This window comes from Gracilinanus agilis, chromosome 1 (assembly GCF_016433145.1).
Source record: "Gracilinanus agilis isolate LMUSP501 chromosome 1, AgileGrace, whole genome shotgun sequence".
NCBI classification, from domain to species: domain Eukaryota; kingdom Metazoa; phylum Chordata; class Mammalia; order Didelphimorphia; family Didelphidae; genus Gracilinanus; species Gracilinanus agilis.
The window spans coordinates 229,436,223-229,452,344 of NC_058130.1; the positions used below are offsets into that span (position 1 = coordinate 229,436,223).

General features: G+C 36.7%; 1 protein-coding gene across 2 annotated transcripts in view; it reads left to right on the forward strand.

Annotated features, from left to right (window-relative positions):
* Nucleotides 1–16,122, forward strand: part of SNX30 (sorting nexin family member 30) — a 201,893-nt gene that overhangs the window by 138,024 nt on the left and 47,747 nt on the right. For both annotated transcript variants that reach the window (XM_044660509.1, XM_044660517.1), the window contains 2 exons: nt 10,706–10,864; nt 13,271–13,466. In XM_044660509.1, coding sequence (XP_044516444.1) covers nt 10,706–10,864; nt 13,271–13,466 — 355 coding nt within the window. The remainder of the gene's footprint in view (nt 1–10,705; nt 10,865–13,270; nt 13,467–16,122) is intronic.

Consider the following 16,122-nt stretch of genomic DNA (forward strand, 5'->3'; position numbering starts at 1 on the left):
AAGGAGTTAAAGCAATTGTATAAAAAATCAAGCCATTCCCCAATTGATAAATGGGCAAGAGACATGAATAGGCAATTTTCAGATAAAGAAATCAAAAGTATCAATAAACACATGAGAAAGTGTTCCAAATCTCTAATAATTAGAGAAATGCAAATCAAAACAACTCTGAGGTACCACCTCACACCTAGCAGATTGGCTAAAATGAAAGAAGGGGAGAGTAATGAATGCTGGAGGGGATGTGGCAAAATTGGGACATTAATGCATTGCTGGTGGAGCTGTGAACTGATCCAGCCATTCTGGCTGGCAATTTGGAATCATGCTCAAAGGGCTATAAAAGAATGCCTGCCCTTTGATCCAGCCATACCATTGTTGAGTTTGTACCCCAAAGAGATCATAGATAAACAGACTTGTACGAAAATATTTATAGCTGCGTTTTTTGTGGTGGCAACAAATTGGAAAAGGAGGGTATGTCCTTCAATTGGGGAATGGCTGAACAAACTGTGGTATATGCGGGCGATGGAATACTATTGTGCTAAAAGGAATAATAAACTGGAGGAGTTCCAGGCGAACTGGAGAGACCTCTGGGAACAGATGCAGAGTGAAAGGAGCAGAGCCAGAAGAACATTGTACACAGAGACTGATATTCTGTGGTAAAATTGAATGTAATGGACCTCTGTACCAGCAGCAATGCAATGACCCAGGACAATTCTGAGGGACTTATGGTAAAGAACGCTACCCACATTCAGAGGAAGGACTGCAGGAGAGGAAACATATAAGAAAAGCAACTGCTTGAACGCATGGGTCGGGGTGGACATGATTGAGGGTGTGGACTCGAAACTACCACACCAATGCAACTACCAACAATTTGGAAATAGGTCTTGATCAAGGACACATGATAAAACTAGTAGAAATGTGCATCGGCCATGGGTGGGGGGGATGCGGGGGGCGAAGTGGAAAGGAGGAGCATGAATCATGTAACCATGTTAAAAATGAATATTAATAAATGTTTGAAAAAAATGATAAGGTGGGTAGTTTCAGAAAAATATAGCAAGAAATATATGAATTGATGCAAATTGATGTCAACCAGGGAAATCATTGTACATAGTTGCAACAATATTGTAATCACAATCAGCTGTGAAATTTTTGTTTCTCATGTCAGTACGACTCAAGACAATTCCAACAAAAAAAACAGAAAATTGATTAACTGAGTGTAAATTAGTATAATTTTCTCACTTTATTTCTCTTTAAAAATATGATTAATATGGGAATATGTTTTGCATAATTTCACATGCATAATTTCTATCATATAGTTTGATTTCTCAGTGGATGTTAGAGAGGATAAGAGGGAAGGAGATAATTTGAATTTTAAATTTTAAAAAGAGAAAAGTTAAAAAAAGAAAATAACTTAAATTTATAAAAAGGAACTATGAAAAATTATGCAGATATGGGTTTGGAATGGAATATACATTACTTATCAGTTGTGTTCCAAAAATTGAGTTGTAAGTTGGTTATTTGGAATTTGTTTTTCACCAGAAACATGATCATAATGTTTCCAGGTCAACCTATGAAAGTTTATCTCCATTTTATAAGTGAGGCAACCATACCTCACTGAGACAGTATAAGTGTCTCAGGATCATGCTATTAATAATTAGTAGGAAATGCCCCTTTTTGCTAAAATTTTAAAAATATGAATACATGTGCCTTTCTTTAATATTGTAAAGTATCTAAAACCCACAGCTGTCATATTCTGTAGTGGAGAAATGCTAATGGCTCTTCCATTAGGATCAGATATAAAGCAAGGATGTCCATTTTCATTACTGTTATTTACAGCAGTTCTAAAAATGTTAGCTATTGTAAAAGACAAGATAAAAATATTGAAGAAGTATAGAAAAAGCAGAAACAATAATGACCACTTTTAGTAGAGGATACAAAGGTTTGCTTAAAGAACCCTAGAAATTCAAATAAAAATTAAATGAAACAAATGGAAAGGCAAAGTGACAAATGTTGGAAGGGATATGGAAAAATGGAGACACTAATACCTTGCCAATAGAACTGTGAACTGACCTAATCATTATGCCCAAAGAATTATAAAATTGTGTATACACTTTGACCCAGAAATACCACTATTATTTATACCATTTTCCTAAGGTGATCAGGGAAAAAGGAAAAGAACATTTATATTCTAGAATATTTGTAGCATCTTTTCTTTCTGGTGTGAAAGAACTGGAAATTGAGGGACTGCCCATAATTGGGGAATGGCTAAACAATTTGTGATACACACATGATTGTGATGGAATACTACTTATGACCAGGTTATTTAAAAAAACACAATGAAAGACCTACATGAAATTATAGAGAGCAAGAAGAGCAGAATCAGGGGCAACTGAGTGGCTCAGTGGGTTGAGAACCAGTCCTAGAGATGGAAGGTCCTAGGTTCAGATCTGGCCTCAGACTTCCTAGCTGTGTGACTCTGGGCAAGGCTCTTAATCCCCATTGCTTAGCTCTTACTGCTTGTCTGCCTTAGAACCAAAACACAGTATTGATTCTAAGAAGGAAGGTAAGGATTTAAAAAACAAAACAAAAAAAACCAGCAGAACCAAAAGAACATTATATACCAGAGAAATATTGTTTCAAGAATAGTTTGTATATGTCCATGTCTAGAGAAAGAACTGATAAGCAAAACATAGTTTTATATATACATAGATATTTTTGTCAAATGATGCCTTCATGTGAGATGGGGAACTTAAAACAAACAATCAAAAATTTAAAAAATTTTTAAAGTGTGAAGATATAAAAATAAACACAATAACCAACCTTTCTGTATAAGAAAAATGAATAGGAAAAATGAAAAAAGGAAGTCCATTCAAAATAGCTACTGACTACATAAACTATCTGGGATTATACACCTACCAAGTCACGCATAGGAATTATATGATTACAACTACAAATTGCACTTTGCATGAATAACTGGAGAGAGATCAATGTCTTGTGGTTAGAATATACCAATATGATAAAAACTGCAATACTACAGATTTTGTACCATAATAGTCAGATTTACAAAAGTTTATTTTATTAGAACTAGTCTTCAAAAAATTTCTTTTGGAGGGACAAAAGATACAGAATCTCATGGAAAATCATGGAGAGAAAGAATAGAAACGAAGCATAGAAAACGAATTTCAAACTATAGTAAAAAGCAGTAACCATCACGCCTATATAATGAAAGGGAAGATGAAGGAGGTGGAGAAGGGAACACTTGAATCTTACTCTCATTGGAATTGGTTCAAAGAGGGATGAACATTCAGTCAATTGGTTATAGAAATCTATCTTACAGTGCTGGAAAATTACTGGGAAAATTAGGGGAGGCAATTTGTCAGAGGCAAAACACTTTTGAGGATGGACAGGTTGAAAGGAGAGAGAAAGCCTAAATGGGAAATAAGATAGAGAGTAATAATACACAGTAATAATAATGGTGGAAATGTTTTTTGAGTCTCTAAGATAGGCCTCATTAGATTAGCAAAAACGACAGAAAAGGAACATGATAATTGTTAAAGTAACTGTGAAAGGATAGGGGGACTCATTGTTGGTGAAGTGGTAAATTGATCCAACCATTCTTTGAAAGCAATTTGAATTCTAGTCTGTCATTCATCTGTGTTTATTCTTTGATCCATCAATAACACTACTAGGCATATACCCAATAGAGGTCAAAGATAGAGAAGAAAAGACCCTTATGCACAGAAATATTTGCAGTAAATTTTGTTATAACAAAGAGCTCAAACAGAATTGGGTTGCCATTTAGGAATAGTGGAACAAATTACGAATTTAATATTATTGCTCTTTAAAAAATGACAAAGGAAACAAATTAAGGGAAACTTCAAAATAGAGGTAAGCAGGCAGTAATTCAGCATTCAGCTAGCAGAAACAGAAAAATAGTAATAATCTAAACAATGTTGAAAGACCTCACTGAGCAGTGCAATAAGTATTTAAAACTTCAGAAGGCTGATGATGAAGCTTTCCTTTTTTTTTTTTTTTTTTTTTTGGTAGAGTGGTTATTGTTTAAAGGTATTGGATAAAGCGCATGTTTTTAGGTAAAACAAATATGTAAATCGTTTTTATTTGCTGTACTTGTAAAGGAAGAGAGTAGTGGTGGAGAGCAGGGTGTATCGGAGTGGTCGTGATACTAAAAAAAATAGTAGACAGTGAAGAAAATAATATAAATGAAACAATAGAAAACTAGAAGAATGGAGAAAAGTTTAGAAGGGGATACAAACAGGCAGGGCATTTTTATTGCTATGGTGTTAAATTAATATACACTTTTAAAAATATACAATCATTTTGTTTCATATATATTTTTTATTCTATGTGTACTAGAAAGCTCATCTATGTTCATGTTTAAATTCATAATAGGGTTGGGAAGATCTGAGTTTAAGTTGTGTGATCTTGGACAAATTGTTTTACCCCCCAGTGCTCCAGGCATCTCTTTAAGACTCTGAGTTACACAAGGAAGTACTGTCCTGTGTAGATAGGAGTTTCCTTAGTTTAGAGTTCCCTGTGTTGGTGAAACTACAGATTAAGTTCCCTTCTCCTAAGTTTACAACAACAAATAATTAAAAAAAGAAGTAAGCACTGGAATCTGGATTCATATCTTTGATGCACGTATCTCAATCTTTGCACTGCTCATGCTAAAACCCATTTTCTCCAAGTACCATTAGAATTTTTTTTTTTTCAGTAAAGGGATTGAGGGACCATGATAGTTTACAGAAGTGAAATAAACAAATTAGACATTTGTATTCTGCTTGTCTTCATACTTGAGTGACTGAATTATTCATAGAACAGTATACCCAGATAGCTTAAAAATCAAACTGCAGAGAATCACATTCTGCAAACATGAAAACTGTCAGAAAGCCTGAATAGTAGAGGGGGAGGAGGTAGAACTGAAGAATTTTTGTGTGTAGTTGAGATTCTCCTGATGGCCCTGCTATTCTGATTCAAGGATTCTGTGCATTAGGATTAATTGAGGAATAAATATGAAATTGCCTTCAAAAGGTAGGGTTCAATTCAGAGGAATTTAAAAGCAGTAAAGTATCTTAAACCATGTATCACTCAGGAAAGCATTAAGTTCTCGTGGAAACCAGCCAACAAGATGATAAATACTAGGGACACAGAAAAAGTAAAAGTAGTCTCTGCCCTCAAAGAACTTACATTCTAATGAGGGAGATGGTATATAAAAAAATAGATAGGTACAAGTTAATAGATAATAGATTATAAGATAGTAGTTTTAAAAAAAAACCTTATTCTATCAATTCTAAGACAGAAGAGTGGCAAGGACTAAGAAATTTGGGTTAAATGACTTGCCTACAGTCACACAGTTGAGGATTTGAACCCAGGTCATCTTGGCTCTAGGTCTGGCACTCTCTCTAGTGTGCTACTTTGCTGTGCAGCAGTAATAATAGCAGTGGTAGTAGTGGTAGTAGCAGCAGCTAGCATTTATATAGTGCTTTAAAATTTGCAAAGCACTTGACAAATATCTCATTTTATCTTTGCCTCAGCCTTGGGAGGAAAATGCTCTTATCCCTATTTTCACAGATGAGGAAACTGAGGTAGTTGGAAGCTAGGTCATACAACTGAGCTCAAGTTGTCCTTACTCAAAGTCTAGCAATCTATCCACTGGACCATATAGCTACCTCTTGGAAGACTTGAAGACACAAGCAACTGAGGAAGGCTAAGAAAAGCTTACTCTAGAAGATGGCATTTTCATTGAGTCTTGAAGGAAGCCAGGGATTCTAAGAAGTGGAGATAAGGAAGTGAGAGCATGCTAGCATGAAGGCTAACTGATACAGAAAGCATGGGGACAGAATATGGAGTTTTCTGTGTGTGGATTGATCACTAATTCTGTATGACTGGAGTGTGAGGAGAACTGTCACAGTCAGGGTCAGGTACCATTTGTTAAGTGTCTCCCATGTGCAATGAAAGGCATAAGCTAAGTAGCTCACAATCTAATGAAGGGGAAAAACATTTAAAAAGCTGAAAGTTGGAGGCAGGGGAGAATGAGGAGGGTATCTAATGCATGATCATGGTGAAGTCCTGCAACCAGGGTAAGAAATGATCAGAATTTATACAGAATTTATTTCATTTTGTAGAATGATGAGTTCCTGGAGATGAAGACCAGGAGAGAAACCAGGTGGGAAATTATGAGAATACCTTGAGAGGAGCTCCCAGATGTTCATCCTGTTCCCATTGTTAAAATAATAGGGAGTGAGCTACAAATTAAAGGACAAAAACTGTGGAAATGCAGATTCAAAATTGTTTCTGCTACTTTTGATAGATGTAATCAAAAATATCTTCAGTGATAAAGTGAAGTGAAGCTCATAGATGAACTTCCCTTCAGGGCCAGGCACAAGGAATGCTAAAGAGACTCTTGTTATAGAAAAATAAACTATTTGTTGAAAATATATAAGGATTAAAAAGGATTTCTAATTCTAAGGGATTCTAACTCCACCCAATGAAAACTCCCTGGTTCTGCAAGGAACCGCTTCTCCTGTGTTTCACAGGCTACACTAATCATTCCTGATCTGACTAACCAAAATTTATACTAGTCTAAATAAAACTACCATTATTATCTTTATAATTCTTAACTTTGCCTTTAAGTTATAAAGGCTAGCTTGTTGAGTTTCAACGAGAATCAAGTTAGGACTCTGAGCCTTAACAAATTCAGAGTCCAAACCAAAGACCAGGATTTTCTTTGGTCTTCTTAGAGTTAAATCAGTCTATAAACAGCAATAGATAATCAATAGTGTTTCCCAAGTTGGAAAAGAAAACACTAAGCTCCTTCAGGTCTTTCCCTCAGACAGTGAAAGAGAGGCAAAGATGTTACCTTCTTCAGCCCTGTGAGAGTCTCTGTGTGTGTGTCTGCCAACTGTCAGTGACCAACTCCCAACTGCCTCACCCAGAGAGAGTAACTGTCAGAAAAACAGTTGAAATTGACATACTCTCTCATTTCTGCTTCAAACTCCAATTCTTCTTCAAGCCAGCTTCTTCACTACTTATCTCTAATCCAGTGAAGGGCAAACTTTTTAAAGAGGAAATGCTCATTTGTCAGTCTGTTTCTAAGGCAACTCTTTTGAAGTTTCATTGTATTGTATCCTACTCATTGTATTTGTCAGATTAGGAATAATGTCGTGGGCTGGATTGAACATTTCAGGGGGCTGCATCTGGCCTACGGGTCGTAGTTTGCTCATCACTGCTCTAACCTAATAAAACAATACTGATTTTCTAATATCCTCCTTCTCCAGCCAGAGGGAGGGAGGAGTCTCAGGGCTACAGGGTGCTGAGGAAGGATGAATTTTAGATTTGATTTCATTTTGCAGAATGATGAGTTTCTGGAGATTATAATATCCACAAGAACAGCCAGATGGGAAATGAAGACTAATGCATAGGAGGGTGGAAAAGTAATGCCAAATAGTAAGGTTTCTATTTAAATCTTAGAGGAAACAGTGAGCCACAGAAGTATATTTAAAGGACGGCACGGACAGACAAACTTAAAAAAAAATCATTTGGGCAGCTACTCGAAGGGTATATTAGAGCAGAGATAGGAAGAACTGATTAGGATCCCTTGTAATGGCTCAAAGGTAATGAATTAGGTGGTAGCTGTGAGGATGAAAATAAGGGGAGTCATGTGAGTGGTGAAGAGACACAAAGGACTTCTGTATATGCGACCAAATATAAAGGGTGACTGGAATGATTGTGGTCCCCTTAGGAGGAATAGGGAAGTCCAGCAGAGACTTAGGCTTGGAAATGAAGTTCAGCAAAGATAGGAATTTAGCTACAGAAAGAAGGAGTTCTGTTTTAGACATGATGAGTTTGAGACACCTGTGGGACCTGTAGTTTGAAATACCTAAGAGGTAACTGGAAATATAATATCAGAGATCAGGAGGGGGACTAGTATTGGATATATAGATCTGGGAGTCATGGAACCATAGAATGAAGAATAAAAGGGATGTTAGAGACCTGGATGAGGAAATTAAAGCTCAAAGGTCAAGTGAATTACCAAGGATCATATAGCTAGTAGATGTCAGGTGCCATATTTGAACCCAGGTTTTTCTGACTCCCAAGTCTAGCACTGTATTCACTAGACCCTGTTGCCATTTGAAAACAGATGCTAATTCAATCTGGGAATTGATGAGTTCACTAAATAAGAATAGAGAAGAGAAGAGGACTCAAGACAGAACCTTAAGGTACAACCCACAATTAGTAGATATAAAATGGATGAAGATCCAGCAAAAGAGACCTAGAAGAAGAGACGAGGCTGGTTGGAGAGCTAAAGAGAGTATTACCTCAACCAACCAAAGAAAAGAAGTCCAGGAGGAGGTTTCAGATGATACAGCAAAGTCAGCAAACTTTAGTTTTGAGTTAAGGCCATTAAGTCTGCCAAATAAAATATCATTGGTAATTTAGGAAAGAACAATTTGAATTTAATGATGAGTATGGAAGCCAGATTACAAAAGGTCTACAAAAGTGACAGGGGAAGTAGGAGAAGGACTGAGTAAAGATTTTTTTTTCAAAGTTTAGCTGAGAAGAAAAGCAGAGGTGACATATTAAAGCTGGTAGATACAGGCAGAAACTAGGGAGTTGGTTTTTTTTCTTAATGGGATGTGTCTAGGCAGCAGGGCAAGAACTAGTAATAGAGATAGATTCAGTATCAGCAAGAATGGGAGAAGTACAGAGTAATAGAAGGGGAAAGCTGTAGGACAATAACGGAGAGGATAAGATCAAAGATACATGAAGGAAGGGTCACCTCTTTGATAGACTAGAGTGAAGGAAGAGTTAGTGGGGGGTGATGTCAAGGGGATGTAAGAGATGAGAAAGAGGGAAGAAGAGGGAGTTTATTTCAGATGGCCTCAATTATTTTTATTATTTTGGTAAAGGAAGCATGATTAGAGGGAGGGGGAGGGGTACTATGGGCAGTTTGCTATGAGAAGATTTGGAACTGCTTTGGTGAGAGGGTTAAAGCACTGAAGAGCAGAAGGATGGCCTTGAGGGTTCTGCTGAGATAAAGTAACATAAATTTGTATTGGTCCCAGTGAGCATGGTTTTGTGACTTCTTCTAGCTCTGTTGAACAGCCCATGAGTAGGAACAAAGGATGAGAATGATGGAAGTAATCCAAAATTGGGGTTTATATAAAGGATTTTTTCATAAAACCGCTGGAAATGTGCCTGACAAAGGAATACCAGGAATTCCTTTAGGGGAAAAAATGGTATTAGATACCCTCAGACTCAGTAGTTGTATTGTCTAGTTTTGCTGAATTGCATTTTTTCTTCCTTATTCTTTATTAAAAGGGATAGCTTATTGGGTCAGTGTGGAGGAGGCATATATTTACATTTGAAGGTGATATAAAAAACATCAATTAAATTTTTTAAAATGCTGTAAGAAAGAACAAAATCTGTTCTCCCTCCTCCTATAATTTTTATATAAATTCCTGCTTATATAGTTTATGTATTATAACTTACAACCCAAGCATTTGTATTTTTTTGTGGAAGATTCTACTATATACATTTTAAAACTTTATTAAAGAAGGCAGCCTTGAAGGAAGAAAATTCTCACCCCATCTTGGGCATCAGACATTCTCACCTATCGTGTTGATAACCAGAAAATGAGATGAGAACTTTAAATTAAATATCTTTTCCAAAGTTAAATGGCAAAAACTAGACCAAGTGACTTTATTAAGTACCATGAAATAGAATTCCCAGAGCGACACAAAACAATGTTTGGAGTGATCATTTGCATCTGAGTAAAAGGACTAAGGAGATTGGCTGGCCAAGGAATCCCAAAGATTCATGAACCCTAAAAAAGATAACTTGGAAAACTATGCACATTGTAAGAACCTTGTAATTGACACTTAAAAAAAAATCTTTCCTGTTCCTTGCACCCATCTGAGTCTACAATACTCTAAATGGTCTTGAAGCCATTCTCTTGGATTTCCAAACCACAGCTGAATCTAACCTTCCCCCCCCCAAAACCCCGCAACAGGATAGTAGTATAGAGTAGTGGGTAGAGTCAAGAAGACCTGGATTTGAATTCTACTTCAGACGGTTACTAATTGTGTGAATCTGGGCAAGTCACTGAAACTCTCTGAACCTCAGTTTCCTCATCTGTGAAAGAGAAGGTGGAACTTAATAGCTTTACATACCTCTTCCATCTCCAAATCTATGACTTCCCTCTTTAGGATACCACCCTCACTTTCATGCTTTGTGTTGGAAACATGTAATGATGATGCTTTCCTTTCATCAAGTTTTTTTGAATGCCCACTATATATGCAAAGTGTAAATGTGATACTGGAACTATACTTTGATTCTCATGACTCCTTAATATAGACCAGTGGTTCCCAAAGTGGGCGCCACTGCCCCCTGGTGGGTGCTGCAGCGATCCAGGGGGGCAGTGATGGCCACAGGTGCATTTGGGGGCGGTGAATAACTGTAAGGGAGCAGTGATAGTATGTGACAGGGGGTGCTAAGTAATATTTTTTCTGGAAAGGGGGTGGTAGGCCAAAAAAGTTTGGGAACCACTGATATATATATATAGATAGTGGTTAAAAAGTCAGTTCTATTAGGGCTAATTTTCTTGTCCAGATGAGTAATGGAAAGTGTGTTGCTAGACCTTTTCTCCCTAATTCTCCCAATTAATCTGAACATTTTTCCTTTGTCTTCATAGCCTCTTCCAGAGAAATTTGTGGTAAAAGGAGTTGTGGATCGTTTTTCTGAAGAGTTTGTTGAAACTAGAAGAAAAGCTTTGGATAAATTCTTAAAAAGAATTGCAGATCACCCAGTACTCTCCTTCAATGAACACTTTAATGTTTTCCTCACAGCGAAGGTAAGGTCAGAGTATTTGTTTGTTTTTCCTCCTGTTCTCTTAAATTGATGCTAAGATACTCAGTAAAAGATCAACTGCCTTATTTTCTCTGACTGTCATCCTAAGTGATCCATCAGATATTTATATTTTAACTTTGACCTTTAACGTTCCCTTAGAGGAGCTTATAAATTGCAGATCCACAAAAAAACCTCATTGTGTAAGGAGGAGAACATGGAGAGGTCCACACTTCCCAACAGCAGGGATTTTAAATGATTAGACTGCACAGCTAGTTGGCTAAGTGGCCAAGAGAGCCAGGCCTGGAGAAAGGAGGTCCTGGGTTCAAATGTGGTTTCAGATACTTTTAGCAGTGTGACCCTGGGCATGTTATTTAACCCCATTTGCCTAGCCTTTATAGCTCTTCTGCCTTGAAAATGATAATTAATATAAATTCTAAGACTAGGGCTAGCACACTCTTGCCTCCCACATGATATAGGGCATTGTTTCAGGAAAAGCACAAAGCTACTTGGATACAGATGTGTATACTAACCTTTTGGGACTCCAATGTTTCCTGGACATTCACCAGAAAAATTTGTGGTGATGTTTTACAACATCACCTCCAACCTTAGATTTTTAGAACTCAAAAATGTAATCTAATGGTTTTCGCTTTCCTTCCAGTTTCAGAACTGGCCTGAAGCATTGGGTAGCAGAGAACCATCTTTTATTACACAGCTTTGTTGAACAGCCTCATTCTTTTGGGCCTGCAGAAATCATGGAACTTGTGCCCAGGATTTCCAGCATATGTCAAATATTGCCAGTTTTCCTTTAGACCAGTCTGTTTTTTGGGTTTTTTTTGGATAGACTTCATACATATTAAGCTCCCCAAATAAGGCTAAAAAGCTAATGATTCCATGTTGATAGTTTTCCAGTTGTCAAGGGGATTTCCTTCCTAATTTTTCCTGAACCAAGGCCAGAGACAGAACTATTTGCCTCTCACAATATCTATTGATTTTAGTAGTTTCAGAGAGGATGTTTTCTACTTTGATTAGAAACAAAAACTGGATAGCTGTACAACTTAGTATGAACCTTTTTGTTGGCATTAAGCCTTGTAGATACCTTTACCAAATCTATTTGCTTATCTAACTTACTTTCACAAGGATGAAAAGGGAAATTTATTGATCTTTTTTTAAAGCTGTTATTCCTCAAGAATACACTATTACCTTTTTTTTACTTATAAGTAATTTAATGATTAACAATAAAATTATTTTACACATTTATGTGAGGCTAAAGTGATTTAGAAACTTTCCATGATTTCAGTGGAATTATAGCCCTTCTGTCCATTTCTGGGAAATGGATGCATTCTCTCAGTTTCGGTCATTTTTTTTTAGTGGTATTTTTCTTTTTTTGGAACATCCCAGCTATGATAGGGAATAGTCCTAAACTTCCTTTACATCATTTTTTTAAGAAGATGCCATTTTTTTATTGTTTGCTAATTTTTTAACATTCATTTTAAATATTTCAAGTTCCAAATTCTCTCCCTCCTCCACTCATTGAGAAGGCAAGCAATATGATCTCCACCATACATGTTTCACATAATCTATGATTAGGAATGTACCTTATCTACTTTGACCCCTGCCTAAATGATGATTCCTTTCAGCAAACATCCCAACAAAGTTTTTGATTGAACTCTAGTGATACCTCATTATTAGGTAGCCCTAATAAGTAAGAAGTTATTGCTTGTGTGGAGATGAAATATAGCTCCCTTTAACTTCCAGCCTTTGGTCCCAGGTCTGCCTTTGGTTTATCACTTTCCATCCAATCTGTCTTTCCATCGTCACTGTCTATTGCTCTCCTTCCCATACTTTTGACTTGGCTAACCTGTCCCTTTTTTCTGTTCTTCACATGTAATTGTCTCTGTGCCTTTGTGCCGGCTGCTCTCCTTGCCCCGAACCCACTCTCTTCTTACCCGTTCCTCATAGTGCATTTTTTTCTTTAAGACACAGCTTAACCCAGTATCATTTAAGCCTCTCTTTTTCTCCCCCAAGTGCTAGTGCCCTCCCTCTGAAACTCTGTGTGTGTACATCTGTGTGTTTGCACGTGTGAATTTTTGGACTGCCTGGCATGTAGTAGATGTTTAAGAAATGATTTTTGGTTAATTGATGTATGTAATTGATGTATATATCAGATCTTCAGAAACTTGGTAGCCATCATTTCCTTGACAAGTCTCCTTTTCTTCAAAACTAAGCATCCCTAATTCTTAAGGGAGTATAATTATTAGCAGTTATGACACAAATTTAACAGAGGAAGTGTTTTACTTGCATGGTAAGTGTCTCCAGCTCGGCTTTAAAATACCTACTTGGTTTTCTGAGTCTGAATGACTTCCTCCCTTTCCCCAAGTAATTAAATTGCCCTGGTGTTTTCTCTTGTCAGGATCTTAATGCCTACAAAAAACAAGGAATGGCGTTACTCTCCAAGGTTGGGGAGTCGGTCAAATATGTCACTGGAGGCTATAAGCTGAGAAGTCGACCCCTAGAATTTGCAGCTATGGGTGAATACTTAGATACATTTGCCCTAAAACTCGGAACCATTGACCGAATAGCTCAGAGGATCATCAAGGAAGAAGTAGGTAAGCTGTGCTCTCTCCAGGTCAGAATCTCAGGTACTATATTTGCATGTGTAGCTCGTGTATAAACTGGTCTTGCTAAAATTAAGCAAGATTAAGCAATGCAAATGTGTTCTTTTGCTCAAGGCAAGCCCACATAGAAAATTTGCTGATCATTAAAAAAAGGAGAGAGGAGTCTAAGACTTAATTGCTGAAGCCAGATCCTAAAGGAGCATAATGTACTTGCTTATTCTGATAACTTGAACTTTTCCCACAGCAGAAAATGGGAATATATATATTTTAATTAAGCAGTTCTGGCTTTTGGAATGGGCTTGCTGGCAATTTCTCCACTTCACATTGACATGAAATGAATAATCTAACCGTAGTGTGACTTTGGTGTTGGACTTTGGCAGTCAATTGTGCAAACTTGTGTAGTTCTTTGAAATGGGAAGATCCAACCCACCAATTCAGCATCTGATAGAATGGGCAGGAAGCAATCATGTTGTTTTTTATTGTAAGTGGCAAACATTCTATTCAATGACTGGAAAGAAAGCTAGACTTTGGATCAAAAAATATTTTTCTATCTTGATTCTGTGACCTTGGGGGAATTCATTTTACTTCTCAGATTTTTTCATCTGTATAAATGAGGTGGATGGACAAAATTCTCTCCAAGGTCTCCAACAGTGCTAACATTCTGTGATAAAAGGATTTTTTTTCTTGTGATTAAAAGAGAAAAGAAAATTATTTTCTTGCCTGTTCTGAATAAGTCCTAGATAAACTTTAGGTGAGTGGCTATTTCTTTTTTCTTCCCCCTTTGTTTTTTCTCAATTACACCAAAAGTATTTTTTAATATTCATTTTTTAAAATTTTGAATTTCAAATTCTCTCCCTTCCTCTATCTCCTCTCCCTTCCTTGAGAAGGCAACCAATTTGATATAGATTTGCAAAAGGGAAAAAAAAGGGGGTTTTGGTTGGACTAAATATTTAAATGAGTGGTCTCCAAGAATTGAATAAATATCAATTCTAAAATGATTTTTTGTAATTTATTTATTAAATATAGGAGAGAGTGAAAGTAGAGAGATGAGAAAAGGGTAGAGTGAGAGATCTAGCTTAACGAGCTAGACTATTTGCTCAATCCCTGGCTTTACTCTGGTAGGGCTCCAGAAGTCCCAGCCAGAGAGCTTAAAAGGGTTTAGCCATGAGGGCTTCTTCCCAATCAAGGGCCCCTCCAGAGGTTAGGACCTCCAGGGAAACTAAGAGAGTCAGCCTTTTTCACTCACCATGTTTAGTTCTAAGGGAGAGATTTAAGAACAGTCTCACCAAGTCCAAGGTCCCAGCCAGAGCTCCTCCAGGTCTAGTTCCAGGCCAAAGAGAAGAGCAGAACTCCCTCTTGAGCTCCAGCTCCAGAAACCGAACAAGAACTGCCTTATAGGAAGTTGTCACTCCCTTTTAAAAGTGCTTCTTTTGTGTCACTTCCTGTGCTTTCATCTTAGTTTACATGTCCAATCACAACAAACACTTATGCTTTGATCTTCTTTTTTATTCCATCAGTTATTTTCTAGAAATGGATAGCATTTTTCATCACAGGTATTTTGAAGTTGGTCTTAGATAATCGATCATCAGCTGATAACTAAATCATTCACGGCTGATGATCATATAATATTGTGATCACTGTGTGCATTGTTCTGGTTCTGTTCCCTTCACTTTGCAACAGTTCATCTAAGTCTTTCAGGTTTTTCTGAAATCATCCTGCTCATCATTTCTTATGGCACGATAGTACTCTATCAGAATTATGTACCACAAGTTGTTCAACCATTTCCTAATTGATGGGCATCTCCTCAATTTCCAATTCTTTGCCATCACAAAAAGAGCTTCTATAAATATTTTTGTACTTAAGGGTTCTTCTCCTTTTTCTTAGATGTCTTTGAGATACAGAACTAATAGTGGTATTGCTTGGTCAAAGAGTATGCACAATTTTATTGCCCTTTGGGCATAGTTCCATATTATTCCTCAGAATGGTTGGATCAGTTCACTATGTTAGTGGCTATTTGTGAGAGTACTTAAGTGAAGAAGTTCCTGCTGTAATTTTATTTATATTCATATAAATGTATTGTATATTCATATACACACACGTTGTATTCAATAAATTAAATTTATTCATTTCATTTCCACAAACATTTATTAAGCATCTAGTATGAGTAATGAGAGCAGCTAGGTGTTAGAGTAGATAAAATGCTGGGCATGGAATCTGGAAGACTCATCTTCCCTGAGTTCAAATCTGGCCTCAGATGCTTATTAGCTATGTGATTGGGGCAAATCACTTAACCTTGACTGCTTCAGTTTCCTCATCTGTAAAATGAGCTGGAAAAGGAAATGGCAAAGCACTCAAGTGTTTTTGTCAAGAAAACTCTAAATTATTATGCCCAAAGGAAAATCTGTTATTAAAATAAAATAAAGAAAATTATTTTTAAAAAAACTTCAAATGGAGTCAAACATGTTTGAAAATGACTGAACAACAACAAATAAGTAATAAACTTTTATAAAACATTATAAAGTATAGTACTGTCTCTCAAGAAATTTACTGCGTACCTGCTAGTATTATTACTTTTGATTATTCATTAAAGTAGACCCCCATAAAACAAAGGTACATAACTTGTTTTGTATCCTGAACTTCTTTCAGC